Genomic DNA, 22,317 nt, shown 5'->3' on the forward strand with positions numbered 1-22,317 from the left:
ATGGTGTTGGGGAATTCAAATTCAAATTGATTCAAAATAAAAATAAAAAATTGAACCAAATTAATTTTTTTTATTTCTTTGAATAATTTTTTTGCTAAAATCGATTCAAACCAAATCTAACCATGACATTTATAATAAGACTTATATTATTTTATTGTTATGTATTTTATGTGTATATAATTTGATATTTATAATATTTTATAATATTATATATATGAAACTTATATAATGTATATTATATTTTTTTGAAAGATTTTTTAAGATATATTTGATTTAAAATAAATAAAATTTTATAGATTTTTATTGTAAAATGTTTAACACATTAATAAATTTTGTAAATTATTTTAAACAATTTTTTAAATTTTATTTTATTTAAAATATGAAAAAAATATAAATTTTAATAAAATAAAAAAATCACAAAAATCAAATCAAATTAATTTGTAAAATATTGATTTGATTTAATATTAAATAAAAATCAAATCAAATTTAATCACACATATTTTATAAGTTTGATGTGATGAGTTGTTGATAAAAATTAATGGAGGCAAAAACACACTCCCGTGCACACATGAATAAAATTATTAACAAGATTAAGCGAATAAATAAAAGAGTAAAAAGAAAAATAGAAAAGAAATTAGTGGTAGTATATTCTCCCGGAGTCTCGGTTATAAAAGCATCTATCCCAGAATCTCTCTCCCTGTCTCAATTTGAACCAAAAAAGAGAAATTTGTTTACACACATGACACTCTCCCACACATAGGAAACTTGAAACAAATCAAAACCACATCCTCGTTCCTCCCTCCATTCATTCACCCCCTCCCAACCACCTTCAATAGAGGCCAATCCAATCACTAATCACCACCCGCCACCACCTCCTCCATTCTTCTCTTTCTCCAAACAAAGCACAAAACATAAACAAAAACTTTAGCCTCCAAATTTTTGAAACCATATAGGCCATAGATGGCCGACGTCGTTTCCAAGTCCCCAACCCCAACCAGCAACCTCATCAGCCCCAACAAGAAGGAAACATCGAACCTTTTACTGGGTCGTTTCGAGATTGGGAAGCTCCTCGGGCATGGAACCTTCGCCAAGGTGTACTACGCGCGTAACATCAAAACCGGCGAAGGCGTGGCCATCAAGGTAATCGACAAGGAGAAGATCCTCAAAGGAGGTTTGGTGGCGCACATCAAGCGTGAGATCTCTATCCTGCGCCGTGTTCGCCACCCTAACATCGTTCAGCTCTTCGAAGTCATGGCCACCAAGAGCAAGATCTATTTCGTAATGGAATACGTTCGCGGCGGCGAGCTTTTCAACAAGGTCGCCAAGGGAAGGCTCAAAGAAGAGGTCGCGAGAAAGTACTTTCAGCAATTAATCTCTGCTGTGGGATTCTGCCACGCCAGAGGGGTGTACCACAGAGATCTCAAGCCTGAAAATTTGTTGCTTGATGAGAATGGCAATCTCAAAGTCTCTGATTTTGGATTGAGTGCGGTGTCTGATCAAATCCGACAGGATGGTCTTTTCCACACTTTTTGTGGGACACCTGCGTATGTTGCTCCTGAGGTTTTGGCGAGGAAAGGGTACGATGGTGCTAAGGTGGATCTTTGGTCTTGTGGGGTGGTGTTGTTTGTGTTGATGGCGGGGTATTTGCCCTTTCATGACCAGAATGTGATGGCAATGTATAAGAAGATTTATAGAGGGGAGTTTCGGTGTCCGAGGTGGTTTTCTCCTGATTTGTCCAGGCTTCTCACAAGGCTTCTTGATACCAAGCCTGAAACCCGGATTGCGATTCCTGAAATTATGGAGAATAAGTGGTTCAAGAAAGGGTTTAAGCAGATCAAGTTTTATGTGGAGGATGATAGGCTTTGCAATGTGGTGGATGATGATGGCCTTATGGACAATGATGATGACACTGCTTCGATTGTTTCTGTTGCTTCGTTTTCGGATTACTCGGTTTCCGAGTCTGATTCTGAGATTGAGACTAGGAGGAGGATCAATGCTCCCTTGCCTAGACCTCCTAGTTTGAATGCCTTTGACATTATATCGTTCTCGCCGGGCTTTAATCTTTCGGGGTTGTTTGAGGAGAAAGAGGATGAGACAAGGTTTGTGACTGCTGCACCGGTTAACAGGATCATTTCCAAGCTGGAGGAGATTGCTCAGTTGGTTAGGTTTTCGGTGAGGAAGAAGGATTGCAGGGTGAGTTTGGAGGGTACCAGAGAGGGGGTTAGAGGGCCTTTGACTATTGCTGCTGAGATATTTGAGTTGACACCTTCTTTGGTTGTGGTGGAGGTGAAGAAAAAAGGAGGGGATAGAGCCGAGTATGAGAGGTTTTGTAACGATGAGTTAAAGCCTGGATTGCAGAATTTGATGGTGGAGGAGTCTGCTACTTCTTCAGAGTTGTCTACACCTATTCAACCTTCCCTACTACGTGGCCTTTCTGAACCTGTGCCGGATATTTCTTCTGATATTGAAACCCCGCTCTGTATACCTTCTGATGATTGAAGACTCAGATATAGAGAAGAAGAGAAAAATGGTTAAGGACTTTCTCTCTAATCTCTGTATCACACACACTCTTTCTTTCTCTCTCTCTCTTTTTTTTTTTATGTTATAGATTGTGTATGGAAATTGGTAAAAAAATTTCCACACAGGATTGATTGTCCTGCTTTTAGGTTTGCTTCTTGACTGGAGCGTTAGGTGCCTACTGTTTGTCTAATTGCCATACGAGAAAAAAGGCTAATTGAAATATAGTGAATGAGTATGTATTTATTTTCTACTTTTCTTGGCTCTGTATAGCAAGTGATAATAAAAATAACAAAACGGTTTAGTGCTAATCCATGCGGCATTGCACTGGCTTTGTGTTTGGCTCTATATTCAAGTTAAATAAGATCATTTGAAATTGGAGAAAGAGGATATCTTAATGAGATCATATTCGAGTTTTCTGTATATTTTTCCCTTGATAGAAATTAATAATGAGAGAGCTAGACGTAAAACTTGCACACGCCTGATAGCCTATCATGCAAAGGAAAATATCCTTTTCCATTGGGCGAGGAATAGTTCCTCTCATGTTTGCTGTTGCAACTTATGTTGAACACATTCAATTGTTCAGGAGCACCTAACAATCTTGCTTGGAGGAAACCATTCCAATAGATCACATAAAAAAAAGACACCAATACCTAAGAATATACCCTCTGCTACTAATTTTGTTACTTTGTTTTTCAACGAACTCTGCAAATTGAGTGTATAGTATGTTGAAGAAAATGGACCGCAATGGTTTTGGTTACATACTAAGTTAACATGTTGTATTGTGAAAAGTTGTTTAATACTTACGAAATAACTATCTTTTTGACCAATCTAAAAGCTACGGGTATGGTTAAGCTTCAAGTATTATAAAGAAATGGAGTTTCTTGTTTCTTAACAATGCACAAGGAAGCTCCCATTTACTTGCCATTGCCACTTGAGAACAAGTTGGGCTTTAACCCTGTAAAGTGATTGTTGTAAATCTCAAGCAGTTAAGCCTTTAATATGATATGAATTCAACAAGATTTCATGAAACAAACGTTTCATTGAATGAGATGAGTATCGTGCTTGTTAATGCTTGTTCAGGTGCACTTTTGAAGTTAATGATTATTAGTCTATGAGAAAACATACTCAGGTGCATGTTAGGTTATAAATGCACTGCTTTTGGTGAAGATACATAAAAATGGATTACTTGCAACCTTGCATTGCTCCCCTTAAAGAAAAACTCCACAAAGTGTTGCTTTTGCATATTCTCTCCCTTGAATTCTGTTGACTTGCAATGTTGGTTATACTTATATGAATATAGTAAGCTATGAGTGAGGCAAATTGAAGGAAAAAAAACGTACTTATATGTATCAAAGTCCATAAAAATAGGAGAAATTAAGCAGAGATTATCTGAATGGATTGACGTTTCCTCAACACGTGCTATCTTTGTAGTGCCACGGCGTTGGGATTCTCCTATAAATTTATCAAAAAATATTACTTTTAAGTAAAAAGAGCACCCGCAAGAATGCTTCCAAAATTTCAAATCTCCATACACGCGAATGGCTCCCAACGGGTTCTGTTGAACAGACGCGATAAATAAGAAGCATTGGCCACTAATCTTGGAGATGAGACAGATACTAATAGGTAATCACATATCAGTTTTGGACTCGTAGTCCAAGTGCATGTTGGTTATATTTTTAAATTTCGTTGCTCGTATTATGAGAGAGAATTGCACACCTTACGACAAAAAAAATAGTAAAGGAAAATTTGTTTGTGTTGAATCTAATGTCTTTTGAGCTCTGTTCGAAAGGAAAATTGAAAGTACACTAAATTAATAGTAGGAGTTTGCTTAATATTTATTGTTTTTTTGTTTTACTATCAGTTTTTGTTGTTTATCATTGCTTGTCCTTATCATTGAATCTTGTTAATGTGTCTTAAGCCCATTAACTAAGAAATGAATGAATTAATAAAAAAGTATTAAAGTCTTTTTATTCGTTTAGGCTTTCATCTCTGTCAGCCGAAATGCCAGTTTCAAAATAAAACCTATTAGTGTCTCACTTTGAGAATTTTATGGCTTGGCTAGAGCATGCATACCCGTTGCGACATTGTGCACTCCCAATAGTTACTATCATTTATGGTGCATTCGCGTTGTCTACGGTGACGCCATACAATAATACGACCAGAATAAACGATTGACTACTTGGTACGTTGATGCCATATCATACAATAATACAGAAGAACAACGAGGTTGGCTCTAGAGAAAGTGATTAGCTCCTCCTCATAATGTGACAAATCAAAGTTAAGGAATATTAGCGATCCAGAAATTTTATAAAGGAGGTTCATTTTTTTTTTTATAATTGTTTAATTATTTAACTTTTAATAAATAATAGTTTTTAAAATAAATTATTATTTTTACACAAAATTAAAAAAAATTATATTAAATGATAATAAAAATAAACACACAACTAGTTTTACACAATTTTACACTAATTAATCTTAACCATTATTATAATAACAACATATAAAATGAATTTTATATAATTTTATACTAATTAATTCCAAGAAAGATGCACTGGGATCCATACCTGTCCCTCTTTAGATTGGTCTCTATTCTCTTAATGATACTCTTTCTAATACTATTACATCATTTAATAGGATTTTTGACCCAAAAAGATTATAAGGTCATCCTGCTTGCTTGTTCCTTTCTGCGGTCAGGCTGTACTCCACAAACCACAAGTTGATGCATTGCACACTCTGAAATTATTGAATTGTAGAATGGCAAATTAACGGAACCAACAGGTACGACCCAAAATAATTTATTTCTGTCCCCTCCCTCTGTTTGATTGGTTATTTTCCAAGTCCTATACAGAAGATTATCAAGTATAAATTCTGAAGAGAGAAATCTGAAGGGGATTTAAATTATTTCCTATTAGTCAATAATTAACCATAGTGTTTTCCTAAAAGAAAAAAGATTGAGGGAACCCTAATATAAAGAAATTAATATTTATGTGTGGCTCTCGGCAAAAAACTCTCCTGTTATTAGGGTAGAATGCTGAAAGTGATACTTGATATTGGAAATCTAACAAGCATAGACCTCTGATATATTTACAGAGTTGGGGTGTTGATGAATTAATTATAGCCCTACAATATGAGGCCATGATCGAGCTGAACTTCGTGGTTGCCCTAATAACTCTTGTAAGACACGAGGATTTTTGGTGTGATAGGCTTTAGGCAATTAAGAAGGTCATCTAACATTTTTTTTTTGTTGCCACCGATGCAATTTGTTTGGCATGAATTAGAGAAGTGAAAAGAAATTAAAGGAAGAAGACAGAGGAGAGACTAATTACTTCTTTGATTTTCACCTTGTTTGTCCCGTCATATTTTGTCTTTCCTTTCCTACGTGAAAAGAAGAGAAGAAACAAAATTTATAAATTTTATTATATATTTTTATACATGTATTGTTATTGAAGAAACCCTGAGCATATCAACAAAGAATGTTGTTATCCTATCATTTGAAAGTTATCAGTTTAATCTTACAAGCAATCTCTTCACTTAATTAAGAAAATAAGAATGTGTAAATCTACTCTCTCTGAATCTCATCAGGAATCCAGGATTATGTTTTGTTCGTATGATTTTTATTATTATTTTTTAATGCAATCAACTAAAGAAAAAAAGAAAGATTCGAGAGAAAAAAAATCAACTAAAGAAAGAGAAAATATTTTTCTTTGTATAGTTGATTACTAGAGAGAAAATAATAAAATGCATGTGAATAAAAGATAATCCTGTTCACTTTTGCCCCCCTTTTTTTTATATTATATTTAGTTTTTTTTTTCCTTTTTCTTCCACAAAAGCAAAGGACGCCCAATCATTATAGAAGGAAGACTAAACAAAAATAGAAGAGTATTAATTTTTCTTTTCTTTTTTTTATTTCTGGTGTGTTTGAGTGCAAACAATGTAAAAAATTATAATGATAACGCATACTAATTAAATCCTTTTAAAGAAAATTGAAAAACAAAAGGATGACTAATTTTATTTCAAAATTGATATAATTATAGTGTATATATATATAAGTAATTAAAATTTTATATTTTTTATAAATCACTTACATGAAAGACAATTATAATCAAATAAAATATGACCAATAATAAAATATTTATCTGAATATTTAACGTACCTACATGTTCAAACTTAAACTCAAAACTACTTACAATTAAAAAAAAAATATTTTCATTGAAAGATCTTTGAGGTGGCATCATTCTTTGACGTCAGCATTTGATTTAGGAGGATTATCCAATGTAATAACATATGGTGCCAAGACAGGTGTTGAATACATGGATTATCGAGCTCAAATAAGTTGTTGAGTGCGGAATAAAGAGTGGTTATCACAAAGGACAAATCAAAATTCAACTTTATAAGCAGATAAAGCTATCTTCCACCCAAACCTGTCTTCTCATGATTTGTTGAAAAAAATTAACTAGTCATTTTCTGTTTGTGCACCTCTTCGAAGTCATAAAGGAAAATGCCTCGCGATAATCAAATTACGGCAAACAAATCTTGCACTTTCATATTTGCCATCGAGATTGGCCTAATTAGGTTTCTTGATTGGGTGGTTAGAAGCTAAACGACACATATTCTTAGTATTCATTCGTCCTTACGTGACACGAGTTTGAAAAGGTGAGTGTGTCGATCCAAAAGTAAGAAATAAAAAATGTCAAAACAGAAATATCAACGTCAAAATGATCACATCCACTAGACACGAAAGAAAGAGTATAAAAAAAATCAGAGTTGTTTCCTCCTTTGAACAATATATTAATATTAATTACTTACCGATTATTTGGCCACCAATAATGTGAGTCACGAGGTGATTAGGCATCTTGATAAAAAATCTTCCGTGTTTTCTATTGTTGGCTTCATTTTGTGCATTATGTGGTTGGGGTTTAAGCATGGATTCAAATTTTCAATCCGAGAGATATTTCATGGTTACACTCTTTAGCAGTTAGGGATAATAGTAATAATTTTCAACTGAAAAGATAATTGAATAAAAAAATATAAATAAACAAGCATTTACTGATACTTGGTGCCCAAGCAAAATGAATCACTCTTTAGTTTTTTCCTTTCTAGAATGGTAGATACGCTTAATTTATCCACTCCTATGTAATTAGACAATGATGATATTAGAGTCACGTTTTTTCCAAAATCAACCATGCAAAGAACAACACATAAAAAGTCTTCGTTCAGCGTGCAACCTACTAATGTCACCCCGTGTTATCATGTTTATCCACGTTCACGTTGCATACTTTGATTTTATTTATACACAAGCTCGTAGTCATTAGTCATAGGCTTGAAATGTATCAGTGGAAAAATTACGATAAAATCAACTTAGCAAGTAACTAGAATAAACGAAACTAATTGAAAATTTCGAGTATCGTACTATGGTATTAATTAGATCCTTTTCAACGATAGGCTATTTGATTTTTTATTTCTTTATAGGAGAGGGCAGAATGTAGTATGAACTACACGTCTACATGCCAAATATTCGGTAGCGGTGTTAAATATTTAGGGAAAGGATTTTATCACTTGATAGTCTTAAGTCTTATCTAATTTGAGTATAATTATCTTCTTTTTTTATATATACAAGAGTAGAAATTATCTTTAATGGAAAATACGGTGTATACCAAAAATGAACTACATGCTAAGAGTTGCAGTTCTATTTCTTCGCTTGCCAGTTGATGCCGAAATTTCACAAGTTTGCGCTCCCAAATTAGATATATTTGCCTTTTTTTTTTGTCCTAAAACAAGAAAAATGGGACGGTAAGGAAAGTGAAAATTAGCGATGTATGAAATTAGGATGTTTCTTTCTACACCTAAACAAATCACTCGGCACCTCATTTCAGTTTGGAAACGGTAATCTGAAATAAAAGTTTTACATTTTGGATTACTCTTTCTGAAATGAAAGGGAGGTGTTGAGTGATATTTTTTGGATGCAAGAACTATGAATGCATGCATCTTATCTAAAATAATTCTCAATCTTCATCCATCCTATTTTATTTCGTTACTGTCCAGCAACAACCAAAAATAGACGGTACAGTGACTGGACCGACTTCCAGCCTAATAAGGATCCAACAGACTTATGCATCTTGGACCTACTGAAGTCTAACAAACATGAGAGAATTTGGGCCCAAAACCCCAAACACAACTATAGCCTATTGGCAGTTCCTAAAGAGCAATATTTACTAAATGTAACCTCCTTTTGTATTTTGGATATTTATCAAGGTTTTGGAAACCGGCCTGGCGGGTTCAAGCGGCTGGACTGGGTGACCCTCTAACTAATTCTAAAAATTACCTTTCAATCAAATAATTATTAGAAAAAACAACTTCTGCTGCAGTTATTTATATCTTTTAGTTATTTTTTATTTTTAATTTAAAACTAAAAAAATAGGTAGTTGAGGCTAATAGTGCCTGTTTTCAACTGGTATTATACTTTTACTTTTATACTATTATTTATATTGTTAAAGACTTAAAACGATAAAAACTGAATGGGCCAGCTGAACTGCACAGAGAGATATCAATCAAATGTCAAATGTAGTATACAGTTAATTAATAACTTGAAACGAAAAAAAAAAGGGAAAAGATATTTTAAATTATTTTTTTTATCGTGTATTTGGTGCCTTCATGCCCATGAACGTGCATTTGATTTTATTTGTTGTTTCAAATGTATTTTAGTTATTTTTTCTTTCTTGTATTTTTCTTCTAATTTGATTTGTATTTTTATATTTACTTTGATGTTAAAGAAACTATAAAATTATGTCTACATTTTAGTTTTTAGTCTAATAAAGTTATGATATCTTATTATTATTATTATTATTATTATTATTATTATTATTATTATTAACGGCTGAATTCCAGTTGAATCATTGAGCTAATGTCTTGATTGGTTTGATGATCCGTCTAATTTTAAAAACATTGATATAATGTTTAACATTTTTTTTTATTAAAGGTTACTCATTAAATTGCATAGGTAAATTAGAAAACATGAGCATATTTGATCTATTCAGTGATAATGATGAGTATGTGGGAAAAATTCACCCACAGGTGATGATGATCAATTCAGTTAAATTAAGGCTGAACATCATCAACCCTCTAGTAAGGAAAAAAAACAAGGATTTGAGTCCATATATTGTTTCCAAAACATATTATTTTATGTTATCGACCTATTCAGTGCTCTAATGCCCTAGCATTGATAACATTAACTTTTAATGATACATTGATAAATACCAGCTTATTACATCTTCACATACTAAGATATGACATTGCACATTGGTTTAACAAGTAACAAAATAATTGGACATTATATTAGCAATTGAATTAAAGAGTTTTTTTTATGTTTGATATTGTATATTGTACAATGATCAAGATGACATATAGCTGGAACTGCTGAGTTCCAATGCAGCCCAATCACTTGTATCTTCAATAATCAAGATGCAGAGATATCACACTCACATATGGCAGGTGACGAGCCGATGTATCATAGAGATGCATCGGAGATTCAGGTAGCAACAGAGGTGAGAGCTTAAATTCCAATGAGTATAGACGCACATCTATTATCATTCTAATGATTATTAATATTGTTTAAAAAACAAAACAGAACATATAGCAAAAATATAATTGTATAAAGAAGAAAACATTTATTTCATCTATTTATATTAGAAATGTGCGTGTACTTATCAAAATTTGAAACTGACACACTTCAGGATAAATGTGATTAAGGTGGGCTTTTGGACTTTATACGTCGGCTAGAGAGTAACCTTTGTTAGGAGGACAAAAGAGGAGGACCTATAAAACAAAAGACTCTAATGCTCAAGTAAGTATGTGAGTTAGAAGAATATAAATAAGAATATGCATGTGTAAATGAGCAAGCGTGTGTTGTTTGTTAGCGCGTCGAGAGAGTACAAGGGAACTTAGTACTTATAATGTGGAGAGGGAGTTGTGGATCCTTATTAATATGGGTTGTTACAATGATGTAATAACAGATAATTAGTGACTTGTAGATAATAACCAATAGATAAAAGTGACTTATAGATAATGTTACATATAACATGTAGCATAGAGATAATTACTAATAGATAATTGTTACTTATAGTAGATAATATGTAGTTTTGTAGATAATTAAATACCTGTTGAAAGATATAGAGATGATAATATATTTATATAATAAAAGGTTAGAGATAACATATTAATTGAGAGCTTGACTGTTAAAGATTGAGTATTCATGCTCATATGCTAAAATTGACATGAAAGATTGACATGTATCTTGAAGTGTCACATAACATGACACATATGTTTCGTGAACCCCGAACAATACCATGTGTGTAACATACACAATAGAACAAACATATCCCACTACAAATTGGGCTCAACCATTTAAAAGAAAACAAAAGCCTGATAGACTAAATAGTGCAAAAAAGTCAAATCTGCTCCACGAACATACCAACACAACACATGTAACAATAGACAAAAAAAAATGGGAAGGTTAAAAATGAAGATACCTTATTGACTCAAAAGTAAAAAAGTACTTCAGAAACACTTATATGAGTGTTAAGTTATAGATATTGTAAGCAGAAATTATTTTCATTTCATATTTTGTATGCACCTTTTGTATAATAACAAAAATACATTCGCATTCTATATCTTGTACAACCAAAATATATTTCCTTTGAAAGGATATTTTGGAAAATAAATAATTTAAAATTTTGAACGTATGATCAACAACCATGCAAGGAGTAAGATCATTTTTCTAAGTGTTACATGAATAACACAACTCATATTTGTTTCCTTGTACCATGGATAAGTTTGCTTGCCTTTGGTTGCTTCGAAGAGAACCTAATGGGGAATTCTTGATTGCTCCATGGGAACCATAAAATGATAATAGTTATCTGAACCACCATGAGAGTCAATAGTTTGTTAATAATCTATTAAAAAAACTAAAATTATCAATTTATAAAAATGAGAAGATCAAGTGTCACAATTAAAATTCAGGAAGACCAAAATTAAGAATTTGAGAAATTAATTAAGGAGATCAAAAGTATAATTTAACTTATATATAATTTGTCATATTAGTAGCAATAAAACCTTGTAGCTTAGTGATTAGTTTCCATCGATTGAGTCTGAAGGCAAGGGTTAACAATATATAATTTTTCAATCAATTGCAGGTCTTTTAAAGCCTTTAATAACAAAGTGACAACAAAACCGGTTCTAGTAACAAAGTTTTGGGTCGCACCGGATCCTTTCAAGCGAATATCCGACTCAGCTATACCTCTGGTTCACGGGAGAATCGGTCTGATCGGCCGGGTCGTTCCAGGTTTTAAAACGCTGGTCTCAATTATTGATCCTCCTATTTGAATTCATCTACTATCTCTCCAATCAATTTTTAGGCTGTGGAAAACCCAAAAATCTCTCACTCATTCATTGACATGTGTATTAACTCTTTGTTTTTTTGTTCTTTTTAACAATCAGTGTTGTTCTGTCTACTACTCTCAACCCGTTTTTATTGTGGGAAGAAAAAGATGCCACTTATCTAAATAGACATATAGTGCTTAATTCTTGTTATTCTGATTTCTCAATTTTGTCTGGTCTAATCAGGCTCAAAGTAATCTAGCTAGGTTGCCACTTGCAATATCCATTGAATATAACTACCCACAACAGCAAGTTAAATAACTGACAGAAGAAGAAACCATCTTTCTGTCCATAGATTTTTTAACTTCATATAGAGGAAGAAAATTATATGAAGACGGAAGAAACGGAACATTGAAAACAACTTTGCAGCATGTTTAAAACATTTAGATAGAAGAATTCATGGAAGAATTCCTTCTATCCAATGAAAAACCAAGCCTAAAAATATTTTTAATGCTACTACTGCTGTTGCTCATATCTTTGCCAGACCCAAACCATTTCATTCAAAGAAGGTTTCAAGTACTGGTCCCAGAATTTCCAATATTCCAATGTGTTTCCTGCAATTTTCGTCACCTCAACAACATGAAAGGAAGATGTAACTTCAAAAATTTCAGCATCTATAGTGAGTTGGCCGTTTATCCCTGCCTTGTATTCCTCCAATCTAACAACTCCATTTTTCTTCAAGATCTTAAATCTACCATCTATTTGTGCTATCTCTTCAAGCATTGACACAATGGTTGAAGGTGGTTTTCTAGTAGTAAATCTTGCCAATTGTCTTCCATTCTGATTATCCTCAAACAAACCAGAAAGATCAAAACCTGAAGAGATTGATATCAAATCAAATGCATTGAACCGATATAGCTTCATGGGGCTATCTTCTTTATTTGACATTGGACTACCATCTGAATCTGAATCTGATGAAGAGGCAAATGCAGCTTGAACATCTGAGATATCCTTAGCATTTCTAGGGGACAATGGTGGCAGCTGAAATGCTTCAAGCTGCACATACCCCTTTCTAAACCAACGGCTTTGCACAATCTTAGCAATACCAATTCTTGTCTTTGGATTGGGATCAAGGATCCTATAAAGAAGCATTTTCACATCTGAAGAGAACCAATGCGGGAACTTGAAATCTGCTTTGATAATCTTCTTGTACATCTGCATAAGATTTTTATCATTGAAAGGAAGAAAACCGGCCAAGAGAACAAAGAGAATGACCCCACAAGACCAAATATCTGCCTTGGCTCCATCATATCCTTTCTTCTTTATTACCTCAGGAGCTACATAAGCTGGAGTGCCACATATTGTGTGAAGAAGGCCATCATTCTCCCTGGATTCCACCAATGCACTCAAACCGAAATCCGTAACTTTGAGGTCCCCGTTCTCATCAACAAGAAGGTTCTCTGGCTTGAGATCGCGGTGACACACCCCTCGGCTGTGGCAGTGACCAACAGCATCAATCAGCTGCTGGAAATATTTTCTTGCCACATCCTCCCTCAACCTCCCTCGGGACACTTTATAGAAAAGTTCACCACCTTTCACCATTTCCATTGCAAAATATATCTTTGTCTTGCTTGCCATGACCTCATGAAGCTGAACAATGTTGGGGTGCCTCACAAGGCGCATCAGAGAGATTTCGCGCTTGAGTTGCTCCTTCATCCCCACCTTAATCACCGACTCTTTGTTGAAAACTTTGATGGCGACGCTCTGGCCAGTCTTCAAGTTCCTTGCGTGGTAAACTTTGGCGAAATTGCCTTGGCCAAGAAAATGTCCAACCTCGTACTTTTGCATCAGAATTGTTGCCTTGTTATCCATTCCCTCTGATTGCTGAATGTGGAGGAACAAAGGAAGAATAGTGGAGGGTTAAGAGCCTGAAAAAGGACTAAGATCACTTAGCAGCAACACAGAAGATTCTCTTGTGCTCTCCATTTTGTTAATGTGGCACTTGGAGCAAGGAAAATGTGAAGGCTTAGGAAGTTGAGTGGAGGAACCACATGCCTATGGCAGGGTTGAGGGTTGTTCCTCTTGGTGCAGAGAGATGAAGACTTGGCAAAAACTATTAGACGTTGGAGAGGAATTTAAGCTAATCAAGGCCCAAAAGTGGCAATGTATAAAAATAGAGAAATGAAGATAAATATACGGAATGGTTGTGTATTGTTTCGTGTTTGCGGTATGGTTTTTAGATGCTTCTGCACTTCAGGGGCATCACAGTATTTACCAAAATTACTCTCACTTCAATAAGTTGAGGACAAAAGACTACTTTTCTCACTCTCATTCTTCCGTTTCAAATTGCACAACCTGAATTTTTAAATCGTCTATTTTCAGTACATACCATCAGATATGCTAGCTCTTTCAAATGTTACTATGTTAGCAAATGATTAATAAACTAGTTTAGTCGATACTTTTGAACTGAATTTTTCAACTTCTCCTTTATTATCTTTGTATAGGTACCAAAATAAGTAAAGTCTAGATAGATCGATAGTGTGCTTAATAGGTATTATATATAAATTGTCATATAGTTAAAAATTATTAATTTTCGTAATAATTATTTTAATAATTATGTTATGTTAAATTTTAATATAATTAAAATCTTTATATTAGTAATGTATCAAATTAGCACATTATGGACGCGCATTCTAATAAGATGTTCCAAATCTTAATATACCCAATTAAAATCTTTACTTTTTCATTTCATTTTCCAAATAAACCCTTATTTATTTTTTTTAACAAAATATAAAATCACCAAAATCAATTTACTTTATAATTGAAATGAACGTTTTTCTATTAGATAAAATAAACTATAATTACGATTACATAATTCGGTTGATGAAATTTTTTAATAACATCTAATGAATAAATATTATATTTAAATACTATATTAAGCATGCACTTGAGAAAAATATTTATATAACTATTGCATATATTAATAAAATAACAAACAAAAAGAGAAAGAACAAAACATTATTGTTCTAGTTTATAATAATAAATTTTTTGTATCAATAAAACTATAAAAAATATTAAACATATAAATAGTTTAATATAATGGACAATAAAATCACTTACTATAAAGATAATTATAATTTACAAAATATTCACTTACTATAAAGATAATTAAATAAATAAATTTTAATGATTAAGTTATAATTGAGTAAGCAATAAACCTAATTTCTAAATCGTATATACTGTCATTTCGTTGCATTTTCAGAAGCTTATATGCAGATTAATGAGCAATAGCAGTAAAAGGATGAGCTCGAATCCTTTACTCAGTACCAATGTACCATAACCTGAATCACATTGTGTGCTGAAGGATTGAGAATATGAGAAAATTCACATGCACATATAGCCAAAAAACCGATCCGTGTTTGTGATTATTGAAGCTGTCTAAACACCTAAGAGTAAGAATTTTAGTGTTCAACTTTGGATTATAAGCTGGCTAAAGATCGATGCTATTGTGCCAGTGGATTATAAGCTGCTTGAGTATAAAGGAGCCATGGATAAATATCTTGTACGTACGTATACATTGAGTATAGAAACCATTCTGTAACTAAATTCCAAGCAAAACATCTTGTTTGCCTAGTAAGAACACCTTGATATTAAAAAGTTCAATGAGTTATATTTATTACAACAGAACTAAGTTCCAGTTTTGTTACTTATTTACTAATTACCATTGAAAAACTCCTTACTTGAAACCACAGAAAAACTATGAAATGAGAAAAGGCCAACGAAAGCACAAACTGGTGTAATCAGTCAGCCACATTATTAACCCTTACACCTTCCTAGCTAAGTATCTGATGTAAAACTGGAATCAAAACCAAGTTGAATATCAAATAGGTAAAGCATCCAGCTCAAGGAACCCAAATCAAATGTGAATACACTTCTAGCAATAAATCAAGTGGGCAACTATCTCTTCTTCCAACTACAGGCTATACTTAAAGTCAAAAATTACATACTTAAAGTGTAAAATCAAATAAACTGATGTTAAATTCAAAAGCATAACCAACCTTGCTTGTGTTTTTTAGGAGACAGGTGCAGTTAAAAATATATAATTCATGATTTACATTAGGAAATATATCCACAACAGACGTGAGAAGATGCACAATAATGAAAGGGTTCGGAATTCTTCATATTTTTTAAAAAATAATGTAAGGGGAGAGGGTCCTGCTGAATGATTAAGAAAAAAACAGCATAAACAGTTCCTTATCCATATAAAACTCACTTACCTTTCATTATGGTGGTGGTCTATATTTTCATATCACATGTATAGAAAAGACCCATAAGCACAACTCTGTAGAACAGATACAATTACCTGCCCGAAGTATTTAATGTAGCCTATCAACCCTTTATAAGTTAATGAAAACATGACATCAGAGTTCAGGTCTACACATCACAAATGGGGATACAAATTCATCAGCACACACATATTATAAGTTAATGAAACTGGACGAAAGAGTAGAGAAATCAGAAGCTGAACGAGGAGAAGAACTGGCTAAGTAACCTATTAGCCTTTTTCACTGTTTATAGTATGTTATAAACAAGGCGCGCGCAGTAGCAAAGCTCGTTGCTGAAGCCAAGCTTAATTAAACTAAGGTCCAGTTTCTTAAACTTCCTTTGCTTTGAGATATAAAAGAATGTAATAGGAAAATTAAATGACAGATAAACTATTTCTAATATAAGAATGAGGAAGAAGGAAAGACTATAACAATCTTGTTGAGTTGGGAAGGAAAGACTATAATTAATTGGTGTTGAATACAAATTAAATTTAAAAGACTAGAAAAAGCTTTATCTCAATTTTGAATCTATAATATTAAATTTGAAAATCCAAAAATAGGATTGGATGACACATGTGAAAGTCTAACAATTTCTCAAAATTTGAATGACATGTGTCATCATTTGATAGTTCGTAATTATTTTATTCAATTACAAATCAAATTTAAATATAAATACATTTATTAATCATTAAAAAAATATAATTCAATTAAACCATTTTAATATTTAAATCAATCATTTAAGATCTTTGATAGTTAGTAATCATTTTCTTATGATTTAAATTATTTTTTATGATTTAGACTGTATTTAAAATATGTAAAATACTAGTATTTAATGAGAATATTTTATCATTGTAATTTATGTAATTAATATTTTTACAAGAAATTTATGTAATTAGTTTCTTAAGAAATGTATATTAATCTTGAAAGACAAACAATTAAAAATGGAAAAAGTATTTTTTTTATTTGATAATTGTTAACCTTATGACATTGAATTAAGAAATCAATAGAAATTTCTTACTAAAAATCATTCCATTATTAATATATTGTAACCATTATTTTCAATGCACACACATATTACCATGAGTTTCAATAAAAAAATTAATATATAACAATCAAACATAGATATATTAAGGAGTTTACAACATCACTTAAGTATCATACTCAATTAAATGTACTAACCCACTTGATTGATTTTCTATAAAAAAAATAATCTTTTTCATGACACTAACTAGTAAAACTTTTTTTATCCATCTTAATTAATTACTATGTTCTTAAAATAGTAGTCATTAATATTTTTGATTTTATAAAAAAATCTTCTACAATTAAATATATTACATTTCAATTTTATTAAGTTAATAACATAATTCAAATCGAATTAATAGTATTGACTTAAAAATAAATTTAGCCTAAAAAAGTATTTCTTGTGTCAATGTTGAAATTGTTTGATAACGATTTTCTATTACCCATCAAGTGAATTACATAATAAAATTGACAAGATGTGCATGGAGAAATGAAAGAAAACAATAGGTATGCTCCTGCACTTGCCTTCCCTTTGAAGAGAGAGACATTCCAGTCAGCCGCCACGTTGAATCCCAAATCCCTCCCAGGGTGACACCTCTACACCCCCTTCAGGTGTAGCTAAAGGTAAATCCATACCCTTACTAAGTCAAAGGTGGAAAATCAAAACTCAGAAAGCTGCAGCACAAAGCTTCCCCTCCCCCTCTTCGCAAAGCGTCAAACTATCCTTGTAGCTAGGCAATTTCTGCGCGTAAGCCATGCACCCAATTACCCCTAAACACTATTCCCTACCGTGTCCTCTCCTCCTCCCTCCATCTGGTCACACTCCTCCCTTTAAAGTTACACACATAACACATTCATTCATCTCTCTCCTCTTCACCCCTTTTCACTCATGAAGAATCCCGTGGCCGAGAGTTTCACCGACTTCTACGACAAGTGGGTTTGGAAGCTCGAGGAGATCCTACACCAGCTCCTCGAGGTGTCCAAACAGAGAACTGAGGTGGTCAAAACTGAGCAAGAGCTGCAGGTTTTGGTGTCAAAAGTCACATCCCATTTGAAGGAATACTACACTATAAAGTGGGCATCCGCACATGAAGAGGTGCTTGTGTTCTTCTCGCCGGCGTGGTTGAGTCCTCTGGAGAATGCTTATTTGTGGATCACAGGGTGGAAGCCCTCCATGGTGTTCAAGCTTCTGGAAACTCTCAAGAAGCAAGCGAGTGGTGGTGATTTTGTGATGACGGAGGAGCAGGTGAGGAAGATCGAGGAGCTGAGGAAGAGGACGAGGATGGAGGAGGAGAAGGTGGAGAGGGAGATGGAGAGGCAGCAGGTGGCCATGGCTGACCGCAAGATGGTGGAGTTGGTCAAGCTCACCGGCAGAGCAAGGAACAACGGTAGTGGTGGTGGTGGTGATGCGGTGGATGCGGTGGTGGAGGTGGCCTTAAAAGGGGTTCTTGCGGGGTTGGAGAGGGTCATGAAGGCTTCGGATTGCGTGAGGCTCAAGACACTCAAAGGGGTGTTGGATGTGCTTAGTCCAATGCAGTGTGTCGATTTCTTGGCTGCAAATATTGCTATGCAGCTAAGACTCAGGCAATGGGGGAAGAAGAAGAGGGACATTGCTGCTGCAGGATCCACACTCAATGTGAATCAGGACAACTGATCCAAGTGTAATTCAACTAGTAGCTAGCAAAAAAAAAAAAAGGAAGCATATTAAACTGTACATCTTTAATTAGGCTTAATTAGTTAATTAAGTTGTCCAGTACATCATCATTAGCACAAATTAAGAAGTTGTTTAATTAGTTTATGCGGTGGTAGTAGCTAGTATAGTCTTGTAGTTGCAATGTAAGAAAAGGAAAGAAATAGTAGATGAATGAAGATGAATGAATCTATCTATGATATCATTTCTTTCCTGTATATAGGTAATTATTTAGTATTTTACAATTAATATGAAAAAATCTAAGACCACACACATCCTTAATTAATGGATTCTATCTAAAGTAGGGGAAAGTCAACAACACAATCACATAACACTTGCTTAAGATGTCACAGAGTTGGTGGTGCTAGCTGGTGCTGGTGTGTTGCATGGATCATCAGTTTATAGGCTCACCATCAGAGACAGAGAGTGCATATTTTTTTACTAAACTTTTGTGTTGTGAAATGTTGATGGGGAGCAGGAGCAGAAACAAACGAAAATGTCTTGAGCGGCGTGGGTGCATGATTCAGGGGCCACGCCACGACTACGCCTAAGCGAACAGAAACAGTCAGAAACATGACAGAACAGAACCAGGTGTTCTTCAGTTTTCACACTTAAAATAAGTCCCTGTCATGCTTCCTCTTGGATTCACGAGAAAGTGACGTTTTAAAGAGTTCCCCCCAGAAAATGACGTTGGCAAGTGATGTCATTAATGCTTTTGTTTGGTTAAATAAATACTAGTGGTACCTAGTGTTTAATTTAGGCCGGGGGTAGTTTATACTAGTATTGAGTTTCAATTTATTTTTTTTAAAACAATAATCAGTTTTTATTTTATTTTTATAATTTTTTAAAATGTGGTTACTTTTTTTAAAAAAAAAATTAGTTTTCAAATAAACTTATTTTTGAAAGTTTTATATTTTATTAAATTAATTTAGAAGTATTTTTTTAACAGAAACAGTTATAAAAATATGGTGATGTCGATGTAAATAAATAATAAAGATAGTGCCAATAATAAAAATGGTATTGGCAGGAGTAACATGTGGTGGAAACGACATTACAAGCTGTGAATGGAAAAAGTAATTGTCAAATATAAAAAATATGTATTATATTAAAAATAAAAATCAAATTTATAAACTTTTTTTCTTAATTTTTAAAATAAATGTAAAAATATTTTTTTAAAAATTAAAAATCATTTCAATTTTATTTTTATCAAATGTGTTTATTTATAAGAAAACATGCAAGTTGATTTGCAAGCAAGAATGCGCTAGAGAGTAGTTTGTTAATATTTCTCAAATTGGGGAGTTCTATCAAAATACCCTCATTAATACATAATTTTTTTTATAAATATTAAAAATTATAAAATTAGTAAAAAATCATTAAATGTAAAGTGAAATTTACTGTGATTTTTAATAATCTTAATCAATAAAAAATTATTAAAAAAGTGTATTAGCATATTTAAATCTTGTATACACAGCCAATAGGTCACATTTGTACACCAACTAAAAATATTTACAGCTCATTCAAATTAAAAATTAAAATCTTTTTTTTAAAAAAAAACTCATTGTTGCTACATAACTTTCTTCTCCTCTGTAATGTGTTCTTGACTTCTTTCTCATACCCTCCTTTTCATTTTAAATAATTTGTAACTCATTAAAAATAAAAATAAAAAAGATAATTAAAAAATGTGATGTATGATATGGTTTATTTACAGAAAAGAGAAATGTTAATCACATTTTTTTCTAATATTATTTTTTAAAACTTTTTCTATGATTTGTTGAAATTTATTAAAAATTCATTTTTTATAGGTTTTGCTTCTCATTTAATGATTTTGTCTTTTGATTTATATTAAATGAAAAGTAAAATCTATCAAAATTGATATTCAATAATTTCTAATCAATCATAAAGAGAATCTTTAAAGGAGAGTGTAGAGTGTCGTTAGCATTCCTTTTATAGAAAAATGTTTTTAATATTTGTGCCAATTGATAAGTAATCAGAGGTGGATATTGTGGATTTAGAAACTTATGTAATTGTTTATCTTTAAAATGATATTCTATTTTAATTATTTTTGTTTGCAACAATCTTGCAATTATATTTGGATGCCTCCAGTTGCCAATTCACAAGATAAGCAAGGGATTAAACGATATACCAACATTAGGTTTTAGATGTAGTAGAAATATTTTGTGTATTCACCTAGTATTTTGCTATTTAAATTGTAAAGTGATCCTTTTGACAAGATTGTTACATTGTTATTCCAAGATGCTAATTGTTGCAATTGCAAGCCATGAAATCTATCTTGAAGATACACAAAATACATTCACATAATTGCATTTAAGTTGTCATATATTACACGAAACAATAATGTGACTCCATTTGTTATTTTTAATTAGTGACAATTGCATCTGTATGATTGTTGGTGTGAAATTCCTTTAGTCATGGTCACGACTAAGTATCAAATGATGATTTCCTTTTAGACGATTGTCCCAAGGAAGAGACTTTGTTCCTTGGTTGGGTTCCTGGTCCACTCCAAAAAGCTTCTTAGCAGTAAATGAACTAAAGTTTTTAAGTTAAACTATTAGAAAATTTGTGATAAAAGGGAGTAATAAATGGCTAGGAGTTACAAAGAAAATAGTAATGATAGAAAATAATTGGGTTTTGTTTATTTGGTTCATGCCCTTGTTACAATATGATAGGTCTTATTTATAATGATTAACTAACAGTTACATTAGCTAAAACATTTCCCACACACCCCTATAATCTAGGAGATCATGACTCATATCTTATTAATCGCTTCCTTACTCTTTAGACTACCTCCATATTTTTTAGATGACTCACACATCATCGAAAGCAATCTTTCCTTGTACTTTTACCTATTTACCCCAACTTAGACACAACAACCACTCCAATCCGCTTACTTGTGCTAGCCGTATCCAATCGACGATTGTTGTCCCAACGATTAACTTTTTAGGGGTTAACAATGGTATATATTTGGTCAAATTGTAAATGTATGTATCATGCTCTTTTATTTATCATAAATTGTATTCATGATGTACACAATCTTTTTACAGCTGTGTTGAGATTTATGAGAAAGAAAAACAAATGATGAATGTTGGGTAAGTTCCATAAGAACATCAACTTTATTGTTGGTGTATGAATTGTTATAAGGGACTCCAATTGGTAAAAAAAAATGGTTCTTATTTGTATCTTGTTGGTAAGAGGAGTGCTAAGAACACACTCTTTAGCACACTCTTTCAAACACATCATCTCTAATTGGTCAAAATTTATTGAAAATTATAAAATTAGGAGAGTTATTAAATATGATGTGTGACCCACCATCATTTTCAATAAATTTTAGCCAATGAGAAATAATATGTTTAAAAAGGTGTCCTAAGGAGA

General features: G+C 32.7%; 3 protein-coding genes across 3 annotated transcripts; 2 read left to right on the top strand and 1 right to left on the bottom strand.

Moving 5' to 3' along the window:
* The first annotated feature begins 688 nt into the window (after positions 1 to 688).
* LOC100814720 (CBL-interacting serine/threonine-protein kinase 12) lies at positions 689 to 2,744 on the top strand. Its single transcript, XM_003542934.5, has one exon. It carries the CDS (start codon positions 961 to 963, stop codon positions 2,497 to 2,499), a length of 1,539 nt encoding a protein of 512 aa, XP_003542982.1. The 5' UTR covers positions 689 to 960; the 3' UTR covers positions 2,500 to 2,744.
* Positions 2,745 to 12,118: 9,374 nt separating this feature from the next.
* LOC100807927 (CBL-interacting protein kinase 5) lies at positions 12,119 to 13,984 on the bottom strand. The gene has a single exon (XM_006594487.3). It carries the CDS (start codon positions 13,762 to 13,764, stop codon positions 12,409 to 12,411), a length of 1,356 nt encoding a protein of 451 aa, XP_006594550.1. The 5' UTR covers positions 13,765 to 13,984; the 3' UTR covers positions 12,119 to 12,408.
* A 3,896-nt stretch (positions 13,985 to 17,880) lies between these two features.
* On the top strand, positions 17,881 to 19,132 carry LOC100808459 (protein DOG1-like 4). The gene has a single exon (XM_003541651.5). The coding sequence runs from the start codon at positions 18,127 to 18,129 to the stop codon at positions 18,889 to 18,891; it is 765 nt and encodes a 254-aa protein (XP_003541699.1). The 5' UTR covers positions 17,881 to 18,126; the 3' UTR covers positions 18,892 to 19,132.
* Positions 19,133 to 22,317: the final 3,185 nt, after the last annotated feature.

This window comes from Glycine max, chromosome 13, assembly GCF_000004515.6.
Source record: "Glycine max cultivar Williams 82 chromosome 13, Glycine_max_v4.0, whole genome shotgun sequence".
NCBI lineage: Eukaryota > Viridiplantae > Streptophyta > Magnoliopsida > Fabales > Fabaceae > Glycine > Glycine max.